Source organism: Artemia franciscana, chromosome 21, assembly GCF_032884065.1.
Source record: "Artemia franciscana chromosome 21, ASM3288406v1, whole genome shotgun sequence".
Classification (NCBI taxonomy): domain Eukaryota; kingdom Metazoa; phylum Arthropoda; class Branchiopoda; order Anostraca; family Artemiidae; genus Artemia; species Artemia franciscana.
In genome coordinates, this window is record NC_088883.1 from 22,763,159 (window position 1) to 22,788,735 (window position 25,577).

At 35.0% G+C, this 25,577-nt stretch overlaps 2 protein-coding genes across 3 annotated transcripts in view; one reads left to right on the forward strand and one right to left on the reverse strand.

Moving 5' to 3' along the window:
* The window catches only part of LOC136040559 (histone-lysine N-methyltransferase 2C-like), a 173,949-nt gene that overhangs the window by 16,185 nt on the left and 132,187 nt on the right, over positions 1 to 25,577 (forward strand). For both annotated transcript variants that reach the window (XM_065724776.1, XM_065724777.1), the window contains exons 3-7: positions 489 to 617; positions 3,440 to 3,589; positions 14,138 to 14,250; positions 20,154 to 20,402; positions 22,061 to 22,180. In XM_065724776.1, the coding sequence (XP_065580848.1) occupies positions 489 to 617; positions 3,440 to 3,589; positions 14,138 to 14,250; positions 20,154 to 20,402; positions 22,061 to 22,180 (761 nt within the window). The remainder of the gene's footprint in view (positions 1 to 488; positions 618 to 3,439; positions 3,590 to 14,137; positions 14,251 to 20,153; positions 20,403 to 22,060; positions 22,181 to 25,577) is intronic.
* Positions 3,551 to 4,965, reverse strand: LOC136040560 (ankyrin repeat domain-containing protein 13C-like). Its single transcript, XM_065724778.1, has one exon. It carries the CDS (start codon positions 4,943 to 4,945, stop codon positions 3,641 to 3,643), a length of 1,305 nt encoding a protein of 434 aa, XP_065580850.1. The 5' UTR covers positions 4,946 to 4,965; the 3' UTR covers positions 3,551 to 3,640.

The following is a 25,577-nucleotide window of genomic DNA, read 5'->3' on the forward strand; positions in this document are numbered from 1 at the left end:
CCTGTGTGTAGTGACTCAATTAATTAATTAATTGACATTATCAATAACATATATATAAATATACAAAAAAAGATAAAAAGAAGAAAGAAAGAGAGAAAAAATGACTAAGCCCTCACAAGAGACAATAACAGTGTGAGACAATGTCACAGTGACAACAACAATCACAAAATATACTGAATATCTAATAATGGTCTCTGTACATGCAACCAAAAAATCCAGCATATTTTGTGATTGTTATTGTCAGTGTTTAATGAAAGTATTTATCCACATTTGAACTTTTATTTATCAAAATTAGAACTTGTAACATAGTTCTAGAAAGTGTGGTTTGTGATTCACACGTGTGATTTATTTTGTTTATTTAGTTTTATAATTTTGATACTTATCTGTTTAATTATACTTCTCTGAAATAGTCTAGGCTTCCACTGAAATCGAACGATCTCTTTTGTTTTGTAAAATAAGATAAAAATAACCATTATTTTAATTTACAGGCTAGGCCGACCTCCTGGAAGAAAGGAAGACAATTTTGGATCTGCTTCTCCTAGTCATTATGATGCAGACCAACTTGGTGAAAAACCTTCGTATTACTATGAAGATGTTTGTGGTATTGAAGAAAAATGGTACATTTTCTTTTTTGTCTTTTCCACATCTACCTTTTTATCTTCTTCTACATTTTCTTTATTCTTGCCTTGTGTGGGTGGGAGAGAAGAGAGAGTCAATACTTTATCTGAGCCAATCTTACGCTTTTACATTCATTACTTTTTCATAGGAAAATTCCACGTTAATTAAGGTTATACCCCCGCTCTCATGTTAGAGTTGGGGCGGATTTTTAACAGCTTTGCTTGACTAGAACCGTGACTGCAAACAATACTACAGGATGGTCTTGAGTAGCATCCTCGAGAAAATTATAGTGTAGTAAACAATACAGCAGTGGACTGTATTTGGAGTAGCCTAATAGATAATTTTTTTTTTTGGGGGGGGGGGCTGGATAACAACGTCTTAGCTATGTTATTTTTTACGGACTACCCCTTCATTGCAGTATGTTTGCTGGCATAAGCATATAATGAGTTGGAGCTAATAGACCTGAGATCGCTTGTACAGGATGTTGAATCTCAGTGATGAAAATGCATGAACAAGTTCTGAAAACGATGTGGTGATCAAGATACGCCACGGCTTCCACAAAGTCTCCATCCATTACTTTATTTACTGTTGATAGGAAATAGACGCTGCTCCGCCTCGCCCATCCATTCTTCTATAATTTCTCCAATAGAAGTTTTTCATATGGCACGGTTATGTGCTGGTATTATGGGGCATGTCGCCTCGCCTATCCATACATCCATAATATCTCCAATACTAGTTTTCCATGTGGCACGGTTATGTGCAACGCCTTCGGCATGCTAGAGCCAATCACTTTCCAAGAGCCGATCGAAGATGCGGAAGCCTCCAAGTGGCTCTATGTTATTTTTTTTATCACTGACCACCAATCTATCTTCTGTCCTCCAGGTCAACGTGTCCAATTTTCAAGTGGCTGTGCATTAATAGCTGACTTCGAGAAGCATCGATAGTCTTCACGGCGAAGACAATGGCCCAGCCATAATAGCCGTCGTCTCTTTGCAATTTCCGAGACTGGGCCCTGTTGGTTGAAGGACAATGGATCTCCTTGTTGAAAACTAGTTTATGGTGTTGGATGCGTAGAATACGACGAAGACAGTTGTGATCAAAGATATCCAGCTCACTACTATTTTGAGCTCTGACATCCCATTTTTCTTACCCATTTAGGAAACCTTTTCAAAGGTTTTTCAAGTTTAGGTTGTACGTAGAATACCCAAGGCGCAGGTTGTTTCTTTGCAGTGGAAAAAAGTCCTCAAACTAAGATTAGAATAATGAAAGTCGTGGTAATGGTAATGGTCAAGTATGGCTTTGGAACGTGGGGGCTTGGAACGCCTGAGGAAGATCGGTTAGATATTTTCCAGAGGAATTGTCCGAAGAAAAGTTTATGGTCTCGTTCGAATGATCGCCTGCCAAATAGTAATATAACGAAAAGCATGATTTGACCTATCCTTCTAGGGCTGTAATGAAAGGTTAAGATAATCTAGTTTTTTTTTTATACGAAGGATGTTTGATTGCCAAAGATTCAGCTTTTTGGCTATTTGTTGATAATTTCTTGAACAGCTGCTGTTCCATTCTTAGAATTTATGAGAGAAACGGGTATAATTAAAACAAATCAGTGGAAAAAATAAATAACAAACTTTAAGTAATAAAAATCTGAATTTTTTCGACTCCACATTTGGGAGCCTTCATAAACGAAAAAAAGTTAAGTTAAATTAAACGCAAAATATAAAGAAAAAACAAATACAATAAACTAATAAATAAAACTAACATCTTAATGATCTCCAAAGCCAGAGACAATCCTTTGTCATTTCTGTGTGCTTATTCAGGCTTTTATAGTATACAGTTTTTTTGGGCCTATTAAAATGTGAGTTTTTTTTTATTCGTTTGTTCACATTTTCTTAGTCTCGTAACTTTTTACAGGTGTGACTAAAGTTGAAGAAACTTATATATTTAAAATCAGCATAAAAATACGATTCTTTTGATGTAACTATTGGTATCAAAATTCCGTTTTTTTGTGTTTTCGATTACTATTGAGCCGGGTAGCTCCTTGCTACATTTCGTTACCACGAACTGTTTGACTCCCTCCCCCCTGTGTATTAATATATACAGATGTAAGGTTTCTTGTAACATAGGTCCATTCAATCTCACCACTTATATAATGTAAGTTGATATTTCGATAGTAATTACCAATCGGCGCTTTTATATTCTCATATGTTAATTAGATGTAGTTTCAAAAGAAGTTCGTATTATGGAGATGAATGACAGTGAGAAGTCTAATGGATTTACATAATCATGAGGCGAATTAGGAGCGGAGACAGAATTAATGTTTGGGGGTGCACCACCAAAACTCGGTTTCCCTCCTTGATGTTTTTCGCCCATCCACCCGAGTAATTACTGGAACTTTCGACTGTATGGGGGATGGGTGGTATACAAGCCCCCAAAACCATCCCCACCCAAGTAATTACTGCAACTTTTGACTTTATGGGGGACGGGGGGCATACAAGCCCCTAAAACCACCCCTTGGATTGATCCTGAGGCTAGTGACGTAAATGTCATCCATAAAAAATCCACCTCATTTCTAATTTTTAATTTAATTTCAGTGCCGTTGGGAGTCTAGGTAATATAGAATCTTTTAACCTTTAATTTTGCTATTTGTCCTGGCGATTGTTGTTTTCAAGTGGAGAGAGAGAGAACAGGTACCTTTTCCTCATTGCAGTTGAAGAATTGTGCCTTGTCACTTCGATACTTTGGTTAGCCAACAAGAGAAGTGTTGTCATAATGGGTTTTGTTTAATAATTATTAAATAACTTATTTTGTTACATTCTTATAGGCCAGGAAAAACTTGCATATTGTGCTGTCATGGCGAGAAATCTCAACTTGGTCAAGGGGCTTTATTACAGCAGCAAGCAACAGGTCCACTTTTAGAAGCAACGTACTCTGAAAGCCAGCTGCAGCATGTCAAGAAATTGGATAAACTCAAGTAAGTTTTGAGCTCAGGTAAAACAACAATCCCTTTTCTATTTGTGTATTTTCAAAACATTTCTTCCAACATATTTTGAAACGTATTTGATATGTTAAAAGCCTCCGTATAAAAAAGAGGTATGTCAAAATCGGAGTCGGTCAACGTATTTGAGAACCTGAAGTCTTGAAATGTGACACTTGCTCCAATACTGGGCACAATTGGCACATCTATTTTCACAGGGAAACCGGGAGGTAGCTTCAGCTTAAGAACCTTTCTCAACTTTCCTATTTGCCCTACAGGGGCTACTACTTCTAAAATGCTTAATAACGTCTCAAGACTTAAAGGGAATGATTCAGTCATTGCAACCTCTGCTTTAAAACTTTTTGATTTGGATGAAGCTTTATGTTCGCGACCAAGGAGAGGTATTGATGTACTGTTCAGGTAGTTTTCAAAGGTTATATCTGTTGCTGGAGGAGGAGCCAAAGAGAACTTTCGTGGTTTGTCACCAACTGATTTTTCAATTAATTCTGGCTCTCCCGCATTCAATTCATCAGCGAGTGTATTATTTTGGCTTAGTTCTTCTGCAGACAAATGCTCTTTTCTCGTCTTTTCTTCTACGGTTAGACCTTGGATAGAATATATATCACATCCATAGGGTCCTATTGTTTCTTTTTTATTTCCTTTCCGAAAGAACCCTCGCTGTGCTCTTTCAAACTGAACGTTATTCTTTATTATTTCGATTCTTATTATTTTGTTTCTCATCATTTCATCAATCAATTTTTCATCAAAGTCTTTAGGCACCCGTTTATTAATTTTTTCATATCTTTTTTTCTTATGGTTAACTATAATGAAACGTCTATCAGCATTTCCCTCCAGATCAAATAGATATGAATAATGTCCTGTTAAGATTATACCACCAATAATTGTATCTAATCTGATCTTGGTTCCTTTTTTCATTATTCTGCATACGACCGTGGGAAGGATTTGTTTGAGGAATGGTATCCATGTATGAAAATCCCATTTTAGTTCCAATTCAAAGTCTCCTGTAGAGTTTAAAGTTTTGAGAGTACGAGACTTCACCCGTAAACTCATTTCTTTCGTTTGCTTTTTCCATTTTCTATAGAGTGACGTAATGGTTGACCTGTCTCCATAGCTAATAGCCTCATCCAGTGGAGTCCATCCCTGGTTATTCTTAGTTATAACTTGTGCCCCGTGAGCAAGTAGTAGTTGAACACATTTTTTTCTTCCCAGCATCACAGCCAAATGGAGTGCTGTATTACCAAATTTATCTTTTTTATTAACATCTTCTTTTTTAACCAAACAAGGTAACAACATTATGTCATTCTCAAAAACAGCTCTATGAAGCCTAGACATACTTAAACACAAAATTCACTCTTATATATGGCTCTTACACTTCGATAATAGAATGATGTATCGAGGAGATCTAACATAACAAAAACAAAACTAATTTTAAGAATTTAAGTATTTTTCTAGTTTGAATTAAAAAATTACGATTGTTTCTGAGACGCCATAAATATTTTTGCAGTTTATGTAATAACTTTGGTGATTCCGAACTGTGAACCAAAATAGAGTAAAATCTATTAATTTCAACAATATAGAGAGTAAAACAGTTCAAAATAGGGATGATACCTTTTTATTGACAGTGAATAAATATAAAATTATTTAACTGGGTATTTCGAAAACATATACAGTGTTCATCGTCAGCAGTTGACGTACTTATCTACGTCAACAATATAGAGATGCGCACACTTTAAAAGTTAAGGCAAAAAAAGTTTGGTTCCGGGAGACAATTATAATTTTGAACTGAGAGAAAAATAAAGATAAGATAATAAAATCAGTTTATTAAAAATTTTCAGTAATTATTCTAGTTTCAATTGACAAATCAGATTTTTAATATTAATGTTTTTGCCATAATTATTATTTTCGCCATAAATATTTTTGCAGTTTATGTAATAACTTTGGCGATTTTGAACTGTGAACCAAAATAAAGTAAAATTTATTAATTTTTTTTTGCAAAACGTTATAGAGATGCGCACACCTTAAAAGTTAAGGCGAAAAAAGTTTGGTTCCGGGAGACAATTATAACTTTGAACTGAGAGAATAAAGATAAGATAATAAAATCAGTTTATTTAAAATTTTCAGTAATTATTCTGTTTCAATTGACAAATCAGATTTTTAATATTAATATTTTTGCCATAATTATTATTTTCGCCATAAATATGTTTGCAGTTTATGTAATAACTTTGGCGATTCCGAACTGTGAACCAAAATAAAGTTGTTTTTTTTTGCACAACGTTATAGAGATGCGCACACCATAAAAGTTAAGGCAAAAAACGTTTGGTTCAGGGAGGCAATTATAACTTTGAACTGAGAGAAAAATAAAGATAAGATAATAAAATCAGTTTTTTTTTAATTTTTCAGTAATTATCATTTCAATTGAAAAATCAGATTGTTTATTAAAACCTTAAAAAAAAATAATGCATTTTATACAACTATTTTGACATGCATTTTATAATGTTAAAAATTCTATTTTAGTGTAGATAACTTCGAAGACCACACTGCCTTTCCATGACGAAAATATAACAGTTCAAAATAGGGATGAAACCTTTTAATCAACAAATATATATATTTTTTTTTACTGAAACTGAGATACATGTGCATTTGGATTGAATTCAATTTATTATAATTTACTAAGTCAGATAAAGTAAATTTTATTTCATCTAAGAGTTATGACCTCTGTCCACGTAATATGTCAGATAAATCTAATGAACTGGAACCGAAAAGGTCAAAGAGATTTGCTTCCGCTGTTGCATTGAAAAAAAAATAAGAGCAATAAACTATATGTAATTACTTTATTAGGTATAAATTTTGTTTTTTATTAATATCTTTTAGTTTTACTGCTGATAATCGACACTGTATATGTGTTCGAAATATCCAATTAAAAAATTATATATTTGTTTCACTATCAATCAAAAGGTTTCATCCCTATTTTGAACTGTTATATTTGCCATTTTGATCTTCTTATGCAAGAAGATGTTTGTAACATTTGTTACTCAAGTGTTATACGAAAATGCAGTTTTTTGTAAAAATTAATGTTATTTAAAAAAAAAAATCTAATTACAAAAGCGCATAGATGACGTGATTTTCTTTAAATGATTAAACACCTCTCTATGATTTCGCATTGCCTCGCTAGCTGCAGAGAAAAAAAGAGAAAGAAAAGAAAGAATATGTCGTGGATGCTGAATTTTGCTAATTTTATTGGCTTGTTACCAATTTTCTTGTTTTTCAAGCCAATGAATTTTCCTCGTTATTCAAGCGAAGGAGCTGTAAGTTTCCTATATAGGGTTTTCGGACAAGGCGATTCTAGTACTGTAGTCATGCTTGTAGAACCGTGGTTGTAGCGGTAGCTGCAACCTAGTAAGACACAAACACGTCCCATAGTAAATAAAAACACCCTGGAACCCCTAAAAATGGAGGCAGATCGAAACACAAAGGTACACCATTAAAGCTGCCCTGTCCGAAAACTCTTTAAAAGAAACTTACAGTCCCTTGGCGGGAATAGCACGGAAAATCCATTGGCTTGAAAAATAAGGAAAGTGGCTGCAACCACGATATTCTACACAGGAAGCATCGTTTTTCCTTTACTTTCTGTTTTCTGCACTATTAGCAGCTCACTAGAGCATCATAGAGAACTGTTTAGTCACTCATTTTAAAGGAAACGCTCTCTAAAAAATGCTTAAAATAAAGTTAATTTGGATAAAAAATGTTTTTTTTTCGTATACAAGGTTGTGGTTCTAATAGTGGAGAACCACAGGTTCTACATAGAACCTATTATATGGGTTTTCGGACATAGGGTTTTCGGACATGGCGATTCTAATAGTGTAGTCAGGCTTGTAGAACCGTGGTTGTAGCGGCAGCTGCAACCTAGTAAGACACAAACACGTCTCATAGTAAATAAAAACACCCTGGAATCCCTAAAAAAGGTGGCAGGTCGAAACACAAAGGTACACCTTTGTACAGCCACTTTCCTTTTTTCCTTTTTTCTTTTCATTTCTGTTTTACAAGTTTTGTAAAATTCTGCATAGGAAGCATCGTTTTTTCCTTTCCTTTCTGTTTCTCCACTATTAGCAGGTCACTAGAGCATCAGAGAACTGTTTAGTCACTCATTTTAAAGGAAACGCTCTCTAAAAAATTTTTAAAATAAAATTAATTTATGTAAAAAATGTTTTTTCGTATACAAGGTTGTGGTTGTAGTGATAGCTTTAATCTAGTAAAAGACGAACACGGTCAATAGTAACCATACCAAATAGCTCAAAACCCATAGAAATGATGCCAAATCAAAGCACAGAGTCACCATTAGAACCTGCCTGTCCAATAACCCTATGAAAAAAAATTATTTGGGTTGAACAGCAAGGAAAATCCATTGGCCTGAAAAACAAAGAAAGTCGTTATATTAAAGAATGAGTTCCAGTGCATAGCCAATGATATATTAAAATGAATTATTTGTAACGAATTAAAAGAAGAACACGGCTCATAGTAACAAAGAAATATCCTGGAACCCCTAAAAATGTTGTTGGAACGAAAGCACAGTGTCTCATAAGAACTGCCTTGGCCGAATCGTAGTTGTAGTGGTAACTTTTAAACATGTTTTCAAATCTTCTGTATTTATGGGCCATGGGTCGTTCCCCAGCTACCGCTGCAACCAATGATTGGCTATAACTCTTTTTATCTATATAAAAAAAACTGTAAAAACATGGTAATGCAATAGTTTCAACTAAAAAGAGTGATGCTTTATAGGTATCCCTTATTCCAATTGAAAATTTCGTTTTAGTTTAGTATTAAATAAAAATAAAAAAATTTTTGTTTTAACTGCAAGTAAGGAGTGACATTAAAACTTAAAACGAACAGAAATTATTTTGTATATGAAAGGGGTCGTCCCCTCCTCAACGCCTCGCTCTTTACGCTAAAGTTTGACTCTTTCTCACAACTCTACTTTTTAAAACAATAAAAAACTTTAGCGTAAAGAGCGAGGCACTGAGGAGGGAACGACCCCTTTCATATACGGAACAATTTCTGTACATTTTAAGTTTTAATGTTGCTCCTTACTTGCAGTTAAAAAACTCGTTTTTTTATATTTAATTTCTGAATGTTTTTTAATAAATGCATGTTTTGATTTTGGCTCACCTCATATGAATAATAAAAATGAAATTTGCATTTTTTTTTTTTTTTGGCTAAATGGCTTTCTCATAGTTTTGATCGGATGATTTTGATAAGAAAAAGGAGTAGGAGAGGATGCCTAGTTGCACTTTTATTTTTCGTTAATTAAAAAGGCAACTAGAACTTTTTTTTACGAACTTTTTTATTAGTAATAAATATATGTAACTTACGAATTAACTCACGTAAAGCAATTTTATATTTGTATATTTTTATTACGTATATAAGGGGGTTCTCCCCCTCGTCAATACTTCGCTCTTTACACTAAAGCTTCAATTTGGTCCCAATTCTTTAAGAATGACCCCTGAATCACAAAGGTCGTAGAATAAATAGTTGAAACTACTAAAAAATACTTCAGTGTAAAGAGTGACGTATTGTGGAGGAGACAAACCCCCTTATAAACGTAATTATTTCCTTTTAGGTTCTAATGCTGCTCCTTACTTCCACCTGAAAAAAAAATTTTTTTCTCATTGTTTTTTTTAATAATGCTAGAGAATCCATGGAAATTTTCTTCCCTTATGATAAATTCTTCCATGGAAAGATCCTCCCACGTAACCCCTTCCCCCAACCCCCCTTTAACGTGAAAAAGTCCCCCTGAAAACGTCCCGATAACCATTACTACATGTAAACAATGGTCAAAGTTTATAACTTGCAGCCCCTCCCCCGAGAACTGTGGGAGACTAAGTCGTCCCTAAAGATATAATTATTAGGTTTTTCGACTATGCTGAACAAAATGGCTATCTCAAAATTTTGATCCAGTAACTTTGGGAAAAAATTAGCATGGGAGGGGGCCTAGGTGCCTTCTAATTTTTTGTCACTTAAAAAGGGCACTAGAACTTTTAATTTCCGTTAGAATGAGCCCTCTCGCGACATTCTAGGACCACTGGATCGATACAGTCACCCCTGGGGGAAAAGAAATAAAAAAAACAACAAAAACACGTCCTTGATCTGTCTTCTGGGAAAAGATACAAAATTCCACATTTTGTAGATAGGAGCTTGAAACTTCTTCAGTAGGTTTCTCTGATACGCTGAATCTGATGGTGTGATTTTCTTTTAGGGAGTGTTTCCCCCTATTTTCTAAAATAAGGCAAATTTTCTCTGGCTCGTACCTTTTTATGGATAAAACTAAACTTGATGAAACTTATACATTTAGAATCAGCGTAAAAATACAATTCTTTTTATGTAACTATTGGTATTAAAATTCCATTTTTTAGAGTTTTGGTTACTATTGAGCCGGGTCGCTTCTTGTTACAGTTTGTTACCACGAACTGTTTGATTTTAGTTACGATGGGTTAGAAGGGGTTGTTTACTATAATTCTCATTATGCAGTTGTTTTTTCCTTTTTCAAAACGCGTTTTTAACTTTTGGTTACTATGGGCTATGGTTTGCTTTATGCTAGGTTGCAGCTACAGTTACAACCATGATGTTGATAACGCACATAAAAAAGTCTATGGTCTTTTCTTACTTGGAATAGTAAAAGACTCCCCACAGAGAACTAGGCAGCGAAGTCAATCAGAAATGCAGTTTTTCGTAACAAATTGATTTTACTCTAAAAATTATTTTTGTTAATTACAAAAAGCAATTTTTTTTAGAATAAGCTCTTAAACTATGATGTTCTGATAACCCCTTAACTCTGATGGAAAAAAAAGGAAAGACGTCTGTGTTACCTATACAAAAAGGTAATTTTCCTTGTTGTTCAAGGTGGGGAACTGTAATCCCCGTGTAAAAGGCCTTCGACCATGCTAATTGTAATGATACACTTTTTATTTTGATCTGGCGTCATTTTCGAGGGGCTTCAGGCTTTTATTCAAAATCACCATAAATTTCTTTTCGTTATAAACTTTTACTTTAAAAATTAACCGAAACAATTTTTACTATTCCTAAATCACTGTCAGGTAGCAAATTTTTCTCATAACACACTTTTTTCAAACCGAGTTTTTCAACTTTTGGTTAGTAGGTGCTATTGCACGCTTTTTACCAAGTTGCAGTAGTTGCTGCAACCATGATTATGATTCGTAGCAAGCATATTTTGTTGTTTCTTTTTTTTATTTTTATCTGTTTTTGAATAAGTTTTCATTAATTATTGTTGATGAAATCACACTTTAGTTTTTTTCGCAAAATCTAGGGTTATAATAAACCATTAGGAGGGTGGGGAAGAATTGCCAAATCGCGAAGAAAACCATAAAAATGAATATAAAGTTAGCAGTTTAGAAAGTGCTTTTTTTTTGTTCTAGCATATCTCTTTCTAAAGAGTCGCTTTTCTAGAACCTCACCTATTTTCTGAGCTTAGAATAGCCAACCATTTTGACGGATTGCTACTGAATTGATTCGGTAGAAGTGCTGATCTCACCTAGAGTTATTTTGATTGCAAATTCTAATAAACTAAACCCTACAAATAGAGAACATTCATAAGAATCACTTAGTTTCCCAGTTGAGATTGCTTTCCCTCGGGAAAAAGAAGTTAGTAAACGTCTCCTCAATCTGATTCAAGGATAGAGACCATTCATAAGAATCATCTAATTTCCCAGTTGAGATTGCTTTCCCTCGGGAAAAAGAAGCTCGAGTAAACGTTCTCCTCAATCTGAATCAAGGATAGAGACCATTCATAAGAGTCACCTATTCTTCTAGTTGAGATTGCTTTCCCTCGGGAAAAACAAGTTCGAGTAAACGTCTCCTCAATCCGATTCAAGGATAGAGACCATTCATAAGAATCACCTAATTTCCCAGTTGAGATTGCTTTCCCTTTGGAAAAAGAAGCTCGAGTAAACGTTCTCCTCAATCTGAATCAAGGATAGAGACCATTCATAAGAGTCACCTATTCTTCTAGTTGAGATTGCTTTCCCTCGGGAAAAACAAATTCGAGTAAATGTCTCCTCAATCTGATTCAAGGATAGAGACCATTCATAAGAATCACCTAATTTCCCAGTTGAGATTGCTTTCCCTTTGGAAAAAGAAGCTCGAGTAAACGTTCTCCTCAATCTGAATCAAGGATAGAGACCATTCATAAGAGTCACCTATTCTCCTAGTTGAGATTGCTTTCCCTCGGGAAAAACAAGTTCGAGTAAACGTCTCCTCAATCTGATTCAAGGATAGAGACTATTCATAAGAATCACCTAATTTCCCAGTTGAGATTGCTTTCCCTTTGGAAAAAGAAGCTCGAGTAAACGCTCTCCTCAATCTGAATCAAGGATAGAGACCATTCATAAGAGTCACCTATTCTTCTAGTTGAGATTGCTTTCCCTCGGGAAAAAGAAGCTCGAGTAAACGTTCTTCTCATTCTCAATCACCGATAGAGACCATTCATAAGAATCACCTAATTTCCCAGTTAAGATTGCTTTCCCTCGGGAAAAACAAGTTCGAGTAAACGTCTCCTCAATCTGAATCAAGGATAGAGACCATTCATAAGAATCACCTATTCTCCTAGTTGAGATTGCTTTCCCTCAGGAAAAAGAAGTTCGAGTAAACGTTCTCCTCAATCTGATTCAAGGATAGAGACCATTTATAAAAATAGCCAAATTTCCCAGTTGAGATTGCTTTCCCTCGGGAAAAAGAAGTTCGAGTAAACGCTCTCCTCAATCTGATTCAAGGATAGAGACCATTTATAAAAATAACCTAATTTCCCAGTTGAGATTGCTTCCCCTCGGGAAAAAGAAGTTAGTAAGCGTCTCGTCAATCTGATTCGAGGATAGAGACCATTCATAAGAATCACCTAATTTCCCAGTTGAGATTGCTTTCCCTTTGGAAAAAGAAGCTCAAGTAAACGTTCTCCTCAATCTGAATCAAGGATAGAGACCATTCATAAGAATTAAATATTCTCCTAGTTGAGATTGCTTTCCCTCGGGAAAAAGAAGTTCCAGTAAACGTCTCCTCAATCTGAATCAAGTATAGAGACAATTCATAAGAATCACCTAATTTCCCAGTTGAGATTGCTTTCCCTCGGGAAAAAGAAGTTCGAGTAAACGCTCTCCTCAATCTGATTCAAGGATAGAGACCATTCATAAGAATAACCTAATTTCTCAGTTGAGATTGCTTTCTCTCGGGAAAAAGAAGTTCGAGTAAACGTTCTCCTCAATCTGAATCAAGGATAGAGACAATTCATAAGAATCACCTAATTTCCCAGTTGAGATTGCTTTCCCTCGGGAAAAAGAAGTTCTAGTAAACCAATTTAATTCTAGGATAGAGACCATTCATAAGAATCACCTAATTTCTCAGTTGAGATTGCTTTCCCTCGGGAAAAAGAAGGTCGAGTAAAGGCTCTCCTCAATCTGATTCTAGGATCACCAGCGAAAATCTAATTTTTGGTGTTCGATTATCAATGAAAACAGAAATTTTTGAAATCGTGAATTTCCAAATCGTCCAAATCGTGAATTCCAAATCGTGAACGGAAATCCTTTCCCATAATTGGCTAATTTCCTACCATTTTGCAACCTTTTTTTTTCAGGCCAAAGTTCGTTCTTTACTAGGTTGTGGCTACCACTGAACTTTCTTCTTTTAGTTTACGACTACTGATTCGACATGATCACCCTAAGGAGAAAACAGACATGTGTGACCAGACTTTCCTGGAAAAAAAATGTCAGATTTATAAACAAGGGGTTTTTGATTCTTATAGTTACCTAACGAAAATACCATGTTACTCCTGGGACCCTCTCTATTTGTTCCTGTGGCTGTAAATAAAATTCACTACTATCCCCATAAGATCCAAATTTTGAGATATCTACTTTGTTTTGTGTAGGTGAAGTATCTAATAACTATGCCTCTGGGAATGACATTACCTCCCTCCATAACTTCTGGGGAATGGGCTGTAAGTTACTAAATTTGATCATTTTTTATTTTTAAGTACGTTTTGGGGCTTTAAGCCGTGTTTTTCAAAGCCAAAATTTCAGAGTAAGTTCCATATTTTTCGGTATTAGGGTGGGGGGGGGGACTAAATTCTCATTTCTTTAAAAAAATTCTATAAAAATATTTTTTTTTCAATTTATAATACCCCAACAATATATTTTTTCAAGAACCTAGGGGGATGGGGGGGAGGTAAACATATCGGAAGACACTTGGAATCGCCCCTGCCTTCCTGAATTGACGCCAATGAGGAGCTGTCGGTTTTACTCTTGCCGGAAACCTATAGCCTTCATGGGAAGGTCACCGCCAATCCTGTTTCAGAACTAAAATTAGTGAAAAATTCAGTTGGTTGGTGCTGTAATTATAGTACTTTCCAAAACGCTTCTAACGAAGTTTATTAGTATTTATTTTTTTATTTCATGTTCCCACGCGCTTCCGGTTTATAAAAAGTAATTCTGTAATGCCTGCAACATATCATAAATAATCTCTCTTTAGGTTGCTGCTAATGAACGACGGACAAACCCACCACATGTCTGAGTTGCAAGAAGAGTTATGTGAAGTTGGGTACTTGGACCGCCCCGACCCTACACAGTTATTAGACACTTCAGGTAATATTCTAAAGCTTAGCAGTCTAAATGATTAAATATATTCATAAGCAGTTACAGTGGAGTGTTTGAAGATGTAATTAACAGCGTTGAAGTGTTATGCCGTTTCAACCCCCCCCCCGCCCCTAAAAAAAAATGAAGGAAAAAGTTGTGCCAGTTTCTCCCCCCCCCACAAGCAATAAAAAAAAATGCAAATAATGGGTCGAAACACTGAAATAATTTTCAATTCAATTTCATATACTGTCACAACCTTTATTTTGCTTGGCAACATACCTGGATTTATTTGGTAATAACTTAAGAAATACTGATATTGTCTATTTTGGAGATGTTTTAAGCAATTTTAATTGCTGATAACCGTAATGTCGGCTATACTAAGAGTGACTTGGTAAAACTGCTTAAGTAATTTAATTCAGGAATAGGGGTATTAGTGGATTTCTGTATCTTTATGAAAAAAAAAAAATATTGAAGGCTTATTTGGTAAAAAAAAAAAGGTATAAATTCGTATGTTTTGGCCCTATCTTCACCGAGAAGCATAATTTGGTTCATTCTAATATGTCTTATTTCCGAATTTCACTGGTAGCTGAAAATGGGAAAAATAAATAGAGTTAAACGTCTTAAAGCACCATAGCACCTTTTAAGAAAGATTCTGACAGGAAAGATTTTAATTTATGCTGATAGATAAAAACACCAAGTGTTTTGATGGTACCTTCAATAGTTCGGGTTCCCCTCGTTTCTTTTTTGCACTTCCATTTGACGATCAGCAACTCTATGTCACCCAGTAACTCTTAGTGTTCGGTTGAATTACAAAATTCTTCTTAGGCTTCCATTTGAGGATCAGCAACTCCATGTAAACCAGTAACTCTTAGTGTTCGGTTGAATTACAAAATTCTTCTTAGACTTCCATTTGAGGATCAGCAACTCCATGTAAACCAGTAACTCTTAGTGTTCCGTTGAATTACAAAATTCTTTGAGTGAAGGAGCTAAATTGCAAATTACTTTTGTGCAGGATTAATCATAAGCAGCGCAATAGCGTCGCCTAAGTAAAGAGCGATATGGGCACAATGTATTTTTTTTTTTTACTCTCTTTTTTCACTGAAGCACTTCGTATAGAGGGTCTTATTGTGGAAACTTCCGAAGGAGCTCAATCCATTGGAGGAGCTTAGTCCATTGACACCATTGTCAAATTTAGCTTATGATTGTTGAAGCATTAAGGTGTTCGATACCTTAAAATCATTTGACGAGTCTCAGTGTCTTAAAGATAAAGGGCTTATTAACTAATTTTCCCATAGAGAACTCCCGAAGCAATTATGATAAAAATTAATAGTGGATTTTAAATGTGTCATCAATTCGAAAAATTATCTAGAGGCTAGCTTAAAATAAAGAAAACGTATAATATTTTACGAATTGTTAAGCAAAACGTTGTCTATTTAATGCATTTACATCTTAGATAGTATGCATCATGTGTCGGTAAGGGTGTCAATTAAGGTGGATAGTCGAACAAGGAGCCCCTTTAAAGATTCATGTGATACTGTCAAATGGCTCAAATGATGATTTCTTTGGGCAGAAATTTAATGTTTTCTTACCAGGTATACTAAGGTAATTTTAGGGATTGCCCTTTCTAAACTTTAGAAAGAAAATTCGGCTCCATTCAAAAAAAAAAAAAAAAAAAAAAAAAATGCACTTTCTAATTATGCGAGTTTCATTAAATATGAATACCTCTATCTTTGGCAGAAAACGGGAGAAATTGAATGGTATATTTATATATATAGATATATGAAATGGTAAATATACAAAATTGGTAGCTTCCTCTTTTAGGAGGAAGCTACCATTTTGTTTATTAATGAAGCCTCTTTCCAGCTTTAATCATACATTTTCCGTTAACCAATTCTCTTATCGTCCATTTTCCAATGAAGGCCTTTTCGACTTTGGATCTTAGATTACTAATGAAAACTGACCAGCTCTTAAGGGGAATAATGACATTAATGTTAAAGAGCCTTACTTCCAAAATATGATTAAAACCAAATGCTTAGAATACTTCCATGAGAAAAAAGTAAAATAGTGTTCTTATGACAAACCTTACATTACTAGTCAGTTAAAAAAAGCTAATTATGCTTAAAATTAATCTTTTTCGGAATGGTAAAACATCTGAAGCTAACCTACTGTGGAAACATAACTAAAGAAATACATAAATTTGCTTCTGTGTGTGACAAATGTAAAGTCAAGGATGTGTTTACTACTAAGCCAAAACTGTGGTATAAAAGAAAAAAAAAATTTCTGGGAATATAGATTTCCATTTACAAGAAGAGCCCCCTGTTACAGCCAATGATCTGAATAAATTTCTTTCCTCCATAGTTCAAAACCTCACTCCCCTCTCTGTCATTATTTCTTATGGTGTGCGCTCTCCCAATTCTCCTATTATTTTGCCCTCAGATGTAAAGGCAAAAATTAAAAACATTAAAAAGTGCAGCACCTATCCACTAGACATCCTAATTGCACTAATTAGACATTGTTTCAGAACCTTTTCTGTACTTTTTTATGAAAATACATCTACTGGTAAGTTCACTGATTGTTGGAAATTAGGTTTTATAGCTCCCGTAAAAAAGAAGGGTAGGAAACAAGATTTTGCTAGTGTCTGGCCCATTACTCTTGCTCCGGTTTTTTTCCAAGTTATATGAAAGCTTTTTAGCTGATTGGTTGAAAGTAAAAATAATCCCAAATGTTGACCAAAGGTAATTCGGAAATTTGCGCTCTACTTCTACCACACACTATCTGGTTCACCTTTTGGACACTATATGTAATAAACCCAATACCTGACTCAATGTTATTGCAGTTGACTTACAAAAAGCTTTTGAGTGAATTAACAATAATGCATTAGTAAAAAAACTAACCAATGACTTTCTAATTGACCCCTATTTAATAAGAATAATTTCGTCCTTCCTTTCTAATAGAACGCAAGTCGTCAAATATCTGAATGTATATTCTGATCCCCTCCCAATTTATAACGGTTTGCACCAAGGAACCCTCTGAGGCCAAATTTTATTTCTTACCATGATAGTCTTGGTGTCGATTCCCCCGATAGATGGAAATTCGTTGACGATTTAACAGTCTTAAAAACATGTTTCAAAAATCTAAAAAGTAACCCGATGGACATCTTGGAATCAATATTAGATGAAGTTGTTGCTAGTGATATGAGAGTCAACCCTTTAAAGTCAACAGTTTTAACAATTAGTTTCCTTAAAACTAACCCTTCTTTCTCCTGTCCAATCCCCCCTGAAATGTCTGTTAATACTATAAAATTACTGGATGTAATTTTTATGAGGGGGGAGTGAGGATAATTGGAATTTCGTGTTCACGGAAGAGGGTTAAAAAAAATTCTGTCCTAAAGAAAGAGTATACTCTACTTCTTTTTCTTTTCTTTTTTAAGCCTTTCATCTGACAGGTTTGTTGGCTTGTCATAAACAAAAGCACTGAGCTTTATATAATATAGACTAAGTATATATATATATATATATATATATATATATATATATATATATATATATATATATATATATATATATATATATATATATATATATATATATATATATATATATATATATATATATATATAATATATATATATATATATATATATATATATATATATATATATATATATATATATATATATATAATATATATATATATATATATATATATATATATATATATACTAGCTGTTGGGGATTCTGAAAAATTAGAAAAAATGAGATATTTTTAACTTACGAACGGGTGATCGGATCTCAATGAAATTTGATATTTAGAAGGGCATCGTGTCTCAAAGCTCTTATTTTAAATACCGACCTGATCTGGTGTCACTGGGGGGAGTTCGGGGGGACCTAAAATCATGGAAAACGCTTAGACTGGAGGGGTCGGAATGAGACTTGGTGGGAAAAATAAGCAGAAGTCTTAGATACGTGATTGACATAATTGGAATGGATCCGCTCTGTTGGGGGGGGGGGGGGGTAATTCTGAAAAATTAGAAACAATGACGTATTTTTAACTTACGAAGGAGTGATCGGATCTTCATGAAACTTCATATTTAGAAGAATCTCGTGACTCAGATCTCTTTATTATAAATCTCAACCGGATCCAGCGTCATTGGGGGGGGGGGGGCAGTTGGGCGGGGGGACTGGAAATCTTAGAAAACACTTAAAGCGGAGATATCAGGATGAAACTGGATGGGTAGAATAAAAACAAGTCTATGATACGTGACTGACATAACCGGACCCGATCCGCTCTCTTTGGTGGAGTTGGGGGGGGGTAATTCGGAAAAATGAGGTATTTGTAACTTACGAACGAGTGACCTGGTCTTAATGAAACTTGATATTTAGAAGGATCTTGTGCTTTAAAGCTCGTATTTTCAGTTCCGACCAGATCCTGTGACATTGGGGGGAGCTGGAGGGGGAAACCGGAATTCTTGGAAAAAATAAAAATTTGGGATATTTTTATCGTACGAATAGGAGATCGGATCTTAAAGAAACTGTATATATAGAAGGATATTATGTCTCAGATGCTCCATTTTCGACTTGAATTGGATCCGGGGACATAGGGGGTTGGAGGAGGGAAACAGAAATCTTGGAAAACGCTTAGAGTGGAGAGATCGGGATGAAACTTGATGTAAAAAATAAGCACAAGTTCTAGATACGTGATTGACATAATTGGAACGGATCCATTCTCTTTCGAGGAGCTGGGGGGTGTTAATTTGGAAAATCTAGAAAAATTGAGGTTTTTTTTACTTGAGAACGGGTGACCGGACCTTAATGAAAATTGATATTTAGAAAGAATTCACGTCTCAGAGCTCTTATTTCAAATCCCGACCAGATCTTTTGACATTGGGGGGAGTTTGAGGGGGAAATCGGAATTCTTGGAAAACCCTTAGAGTGGATGAATCGGGATGAAGCTTGGTGGATAGAATAAGCAAATGTCGTAGATACTTGATTGACGTAACCGTACTGGATTCGCTCTCTTTGGGGGAGTTGGGGGGGGGGGGGTTCAGTGGTTTGGCGAGTTTGGTGCTTTTAGACGTGCTAGGACGAAGAAAATTGGTTGGCGTGTCAGAGAGCTGCACAAATTTACTTAATAAAGTCGTTTTCCCAGATTCGACCGTCTTGAGGGCTAAAGGGAGAGGAAAAATTAGAAAAAAGAGGTATTTATAACTTACGAGTGGGTGATCGGATCTTAATGAATTTTGGTATTTTGAAGGAAATCGTGACTCAAGAGCTCTTATTTTAAATCCCGATGGGCATTAAGCCTCTGATTTTCCTTTTAAATCAATCTATTAATTCTTAGAATTTTGTTAGAGCTCATACCGTATGAGCTCTTGGCTCTTAGCTCTTCTTGCCTTGTCACAAGTGTCATATGAGCTCTTAGCTCTTGTTTTGTCTGAAGACAAAAAGAAATTGAATACAATCATTAGGTTTCTTATATAAATGACGAATTTTATTCATAGTTTTGTATGTATACCTTGTAATGTCTTGTGGCGAGAGGATCGAGTTGAAACCCTGGAATTTTTTTGAGGGGGGAGTGAGGATAATTGGAATTTCGTGTTCGCCGAAGAGGGTAAAACATTTTTTTTCGGTCCTAAGGAAAGAGTATACTCTAATTTTCTTTCTTTTTTTAAGCCTTTCATCTGACAGGTTTGTTGGCTAGTATAAACAAAAGCACTGCGCTTTATATAATTTAGACTAAGTGTATAATATAATAATAAGTATATTTTATTAAACAATTATATAATATACAATAAGCATATGCCATTCTGGCGTGAGGATTTATTCAGTTTTGTATTTGATGGGTTTGTTTTCAAGAAAGTTGTTTTCAAGTATAACCCTTCATTTCAAATCCAAAATATTTAACTTTTTTAGATTACTATTATATCCACCAGTCTTGCTTGGTTTGGTGCAAAGCACAAACTGATTTAGAGGTAAATATTGCTCGTGCCTTGCAACAAGTATGTTCTTTTTGTGGAAAGTTTGGTGCATCGATTGGTTGTCGAATGGCTGGCTGTGGCAGAACGTTACACTTCCCATGTGCTGTTGCCTCTGGGGCTTTTATGGATATAAGAAACACAACGGCACATTGTTCTGAGCATATTCATCAAGGTTCTGCCCTTGGTAAGTAATTGTTTCATTCTTTTTACGACAGAACTTGTAATCCATAGTTGAATGGAAGTCATCTATGTGTGGGGAGAGAGATTTCGAGTGCCTCATTTTAGGTTTGGCCCCCTCTCCCCTCTGGAAAAATTGCAGCTCTGATGCAAAAAAAAGAAGTCGCGATGACGTCTTAGAACACAAGTCTGTCCTCCCCTCCTCCATAATAATTTTGATGCGTGGCCCAAAAGAAAATTAGTGGCGTCTCGGAACGAACGTACAACGAAGCATGATGAGCCTCTTAAATCATCACGTAACTTATAGTCGTGGTCACAACTATAAGTCAACTTATAGTTGAGGGTTTGCCAAACCCTCCTCTCCTCTCAGTACCCATCCTTTTTAGTAAAAATTTGGTGTCGATTTCGATATAGAAACTTTCATATTTCATATTTGGTAAATGACGACTTATACTTACTTACGACATGACTGCCTGTCCATGGATTATTCTTTATGGTTGATTGTGTATGGCTATGCTGTTTAACCTATGTGATTGTATGGATGAGTAGGGTTAAGGCCTCATTCAAGTACTGATCTATATTAATTACTAATGTAGGAAAACAGTAAGAATTAATATATATATATATATATATATATATATATATATATATATATATATATATATATATATATATATATATATATATATATATATATATATATATATCAGAATTAATATACAAATTTCATTTTAATAATTTATGTGTGGAAAGCCAAAATCAAACATGCATTAATTCAAAAATGTTCAGAAATTAAATAGAAAAAACACTTGTTTTTTTTAACTGAAAGTAAGGAGCAACATTAAAACTTAAAACGAACAGAAATTACTCTGTGTATGAAAGGGGCTGTTCCCTTCTCAACGCCCCGCTCTTTACGCTAAAGTTTGAATCTTTCTCTCAATTCTACTGTATTCAACAGTAAAAAAATTTAGCGTAAAAAGCGGGGCGTTGAGAAGGGAACAGCCCCTTTTATACACCCCCTATTTTCCAAAATAAGGCAAATTTTCTCAGGCTCGTAACTTTTGATGATAAAGACTAAATTTGATGAAACTTATATATTTAAAATCAGCATAAAAATCCGATTCTTTTGATGTATCTTTTAGTATAAAAATTCCGTTTTTTTTAGTTTCGTTTACTATTGAGCCAGGTCGCCCCAGTTCGTTACCCCGAACTGTTTGATAAATGTAAGTAAAATAGAATAATTAGATCGAATAAATAATTCGAATAAATATTTGCGTTTGATCCTTTTTCTTGTTTTCGTCTGCCATATTTTTACTATACGAAAAAGTAAAGCACAAATTAATGAAACCAGAAACCGAACACAAACTAAGGTAGATTAAACCAATTAACAAAGGAAACACGGATTAGACACAAAATCCTTTTAAAACCGAGCAAAAATTAATTAAAACAAGAACCGTGCACAAAAAAAAAATAATTAAAACAAAGCCGTTCGACGCAGGCTTTATGACCGTTATGAACCGTTATAAAACTACGGCAAAAAATGGATAAAATTTGACGGATCACGCAAAATTAGCGGCCGTGCTCACAGCAGTGTGAACTAAGAGCTAGATCTTTTAAAGCTCACTTGTCTAATATATGTATATGTTTAATCTATTGTCTGTTTAGCTGGTTCTGCTGGAGCGTGCTGTTCGTGCAATTCTCCTGGTCACGTTGGAAACCTAGTGTATTGCATCACTTGTGGTCGACATTTTCATGGCTCGTGTGTTGGGATCTCAACGACATCAAGTAAGGCTTTTAACATATAACATAAAAATGTCATTAAAAATTAATTAATATTTAAATATCACTTTTAATTACGTCACTAATGATAAAAATCCTTAACGCATAAAGACGTCGTTTCTAAAGATCCCTTTAAAACAACGGTTAGTAGGTTGTTAATGGGAAACGTCACTTTAAAAATGCCTTTATGACGCAACATGGATAAGTAGATTGTTACAGTCTCAACTAGACCTACGTTGCCTGAGCAACGTGAAGTGTTGCGGCAACCTTTGTCCGGCTTCGCCGAATAAAGTGTTGCGAGAGCAACACTTATTTCGTTTGATTGTTATCGGTTAAACGCTGAAGTTGTCAGCCTATCGAAGCTTTTGAAACGCTATGTTCAAAGAAGAACGCGATCAGTAATCACATGATCAAAGGCTATTCCTCAGCGTTGAAAAAACAACAATAACAAAAGAATATCGAAAGAAGGGACTAAATTGACTTTGCAGCCATTTGAACTATATCCTTTTCGATCGTAGACATCGTGACGGATGAAAGCTTAGAACAATGTGTTATATAATCCAGTTGGTATTATAAAGCTATCTGTAACTATTCAGGATCAAAATACCATAAATGAAACTATTAATTATGAAGAAACTACTATAACATATTTTTTATTAGCTCATCACGAGCTATCAATAATACCAAAAGAAGGGACTAAATTGACTTTGCAGCCAGTTGAACGTTATCCTTATCAATCGTAGACATCGTGACGGATGAAACTTGGAACAGTATCTTATATGATCTAGTTGGTAATATAAAGCTATCCGTAACTTTTCAGGATCAAAATACCATAGATGACACTCTATTAATTATTACGAAACTGCCTCGTTGTTTTACGTTACCGTTTGTACCCGTTTCGTAAACACTTAATTCTTGGTTACAATGAGTATGGGTAGGCTACACCAACTAGCAAAAGTTAGAAAGCCCTCTTCACTAAAGATGATTGTAGCCTAACAGACGATTATTACTTACAAGTCCCTTACATGTCTTACCACTGGAACCAACTCGGTCTTATCATCAATTACACTGGAAACAAATAATAGGTACACCAAATAGGAAAATTTGTAAACCCCTCACTGCCGAAGATGATAATGAGCTAACAGCCGACCTTTCCTTACAAGTCCCCTACATGTGTCACAATTGGTATCGGCTTATTTTTGGTTTCAGTTTGTACCCTACTACTGAAGTGGTCAACCCTTGAAACTTTCAAACTAGTATATCTCATGAAGGAATTTTTGTATCAAAAAATGGCTGACATATACTTTGATCAGCTTTCTAATGTCACCACTTAGAAAGGAGCAAAGGATAAGCTCCAATTTCTTTAGCAATGACAGAACTTTTAAAGTTTAAGAGGTACATCTGATAACATTTCTCTACCTCAATCCCAAGTCCGAAAAAACAAATGATAAACCCAGCCAAAATCCCGGCAGCACTTTCGGACCCGTGGGAAAATGCCGCTTTTTTGTTTCTGTAAATTTTTCTATTTATCACTCAAAGAATATATTGGCTGTGGGGCCGGGTAACTTCCGCATATACTTAACACTTATAGATTTTAGTCCATCTTCAATTTGAAAGTGGTGCCTGCCTGCTTGCCTGCTTGCCTGCTAGAACGGAGTTTTCCACTCGAAAGCAGAAACATGGTTTGATGAAACGAAAGCTTGGCTGCACAACTTCAGATACTCCTCTCTGACATAGGCTACATAACTTCACTTCGCACAGCATAGGCTCTGGCTCGTGGACAAGCAAAAACCATCTTTTTTGGCCCCAGGCAAGAGTTCTGCGGAGCTTTCCAAAATGTAACGCCATATTCATCAATCCGGCCTGAGGTCCACACTTTCCGTAAAAACCGCACAGGTTAGACCCTTACCAGTTTCCAGGAATAAGCCGACATCGGTGGCATAGAAAAAAACAAAACAAAAAAAACGGGACAAAACCGAAGTGTTGCTCTCGCAACACAGTAACCAAGATGAAAAATGACCTGGTCAGTTAATGGAAGACGTCACTTTCAAAAATGCCTTTATGACATAGCAAGTGTTAATAGGTTGTCACAATCTCAACAACCGAGATGAAAAAATGACCTGGCCAGCTAATGGAAAATGCAACTATAATAAACACCTTTGTGACAACAATGGCAAGTAGGTTGTCACAATCTCAACAACCAAGATGAAAAAAAAAATGATCTGATCAGTTAACGGAAAATCGTCACTTTAAAAAAAGCCTTTATGACTAAACAAGGTTAAGTAGATTGTCACAGTCTCAACAAGCAAGAGGAAAAATGACCTGGTCAGTTAATGGAAAACGTCACTTTCAAAAATGCCTTTATGACTAAACAAGGTTAAGTAGATTGTCACAGTCTCAACAAGCAAGAGGAAAAATGACCTGGTCAGTTAATGGAAAACGTCACTTTCAAAAATGCCTTTATGACTAAACAAGGTTAAGTAGATTGTCACAGTCTCAACAAGCAAGAGGAAAAATGACCTGGTCAGTTAATGGAAAACGTCACTTTCAAAAATGCCTTTAAAAAAATGCCTTCAAAAACATAACAAGGGTTTTTAGGTTGTCGCAGTCTCAACAACCGAGATGCAAATATGTCCTGGCCAGTTAAGTGAAAGCGTCACTTTAAAAAAACGCCTTTATGACACAACAATGGTTATTAGGTTGTGACACTCTGCAACCAAGATGAAAAAATGACCTGATCACTTAATGGAAAACGTTAATTTAAAAAACGCCTTTATGACACAGCAAGTATTAGTAGGTTGTCACAGTCACTACAAACCCAGATGACAAAAACCTTTGGATTATATATATTAAGTGGCCACAATCACTACAAACCCAGATGACAAAAGACCTTTGGATTATATATGTTAAGTGGCCACAATCTCTGTTGGGGTGGCGCGAAGCGCCACCCCAACAGCTAGTATATATATATATATATTAAGTGGCCACAGTCACTACAAACCCAGATGGCAAAAGACCTTTGGATTATATTTATATTAAGCGCCCACAATCATTACAAACCCAGATGACATAAGATCTTTGGATTATATATATTAATTGACACTTAATATGAGGATGTATTTTATGTATTTTCTGGTGTTTCTAGGTTTTATCTACCATTACATGCTTGATATTACTTTTAGCATTGTTTTATTATTTAGTTTTATTGTCCTATTCAAATTATTCTGTATAAAGTTGTGAAGCTCCCAGAAATCAAACAAAGCAACCATTTGAAAAAAAAAAACACATAAGGCCTAGAAAAATAAATAAATAAAATGCATTGAATAAAAATTACGAAAAATGATTAAAAAGACTAAAATTTCAATTTGATATTATGGAAAAGAGGGGAAAGAGGCAGAGAGAA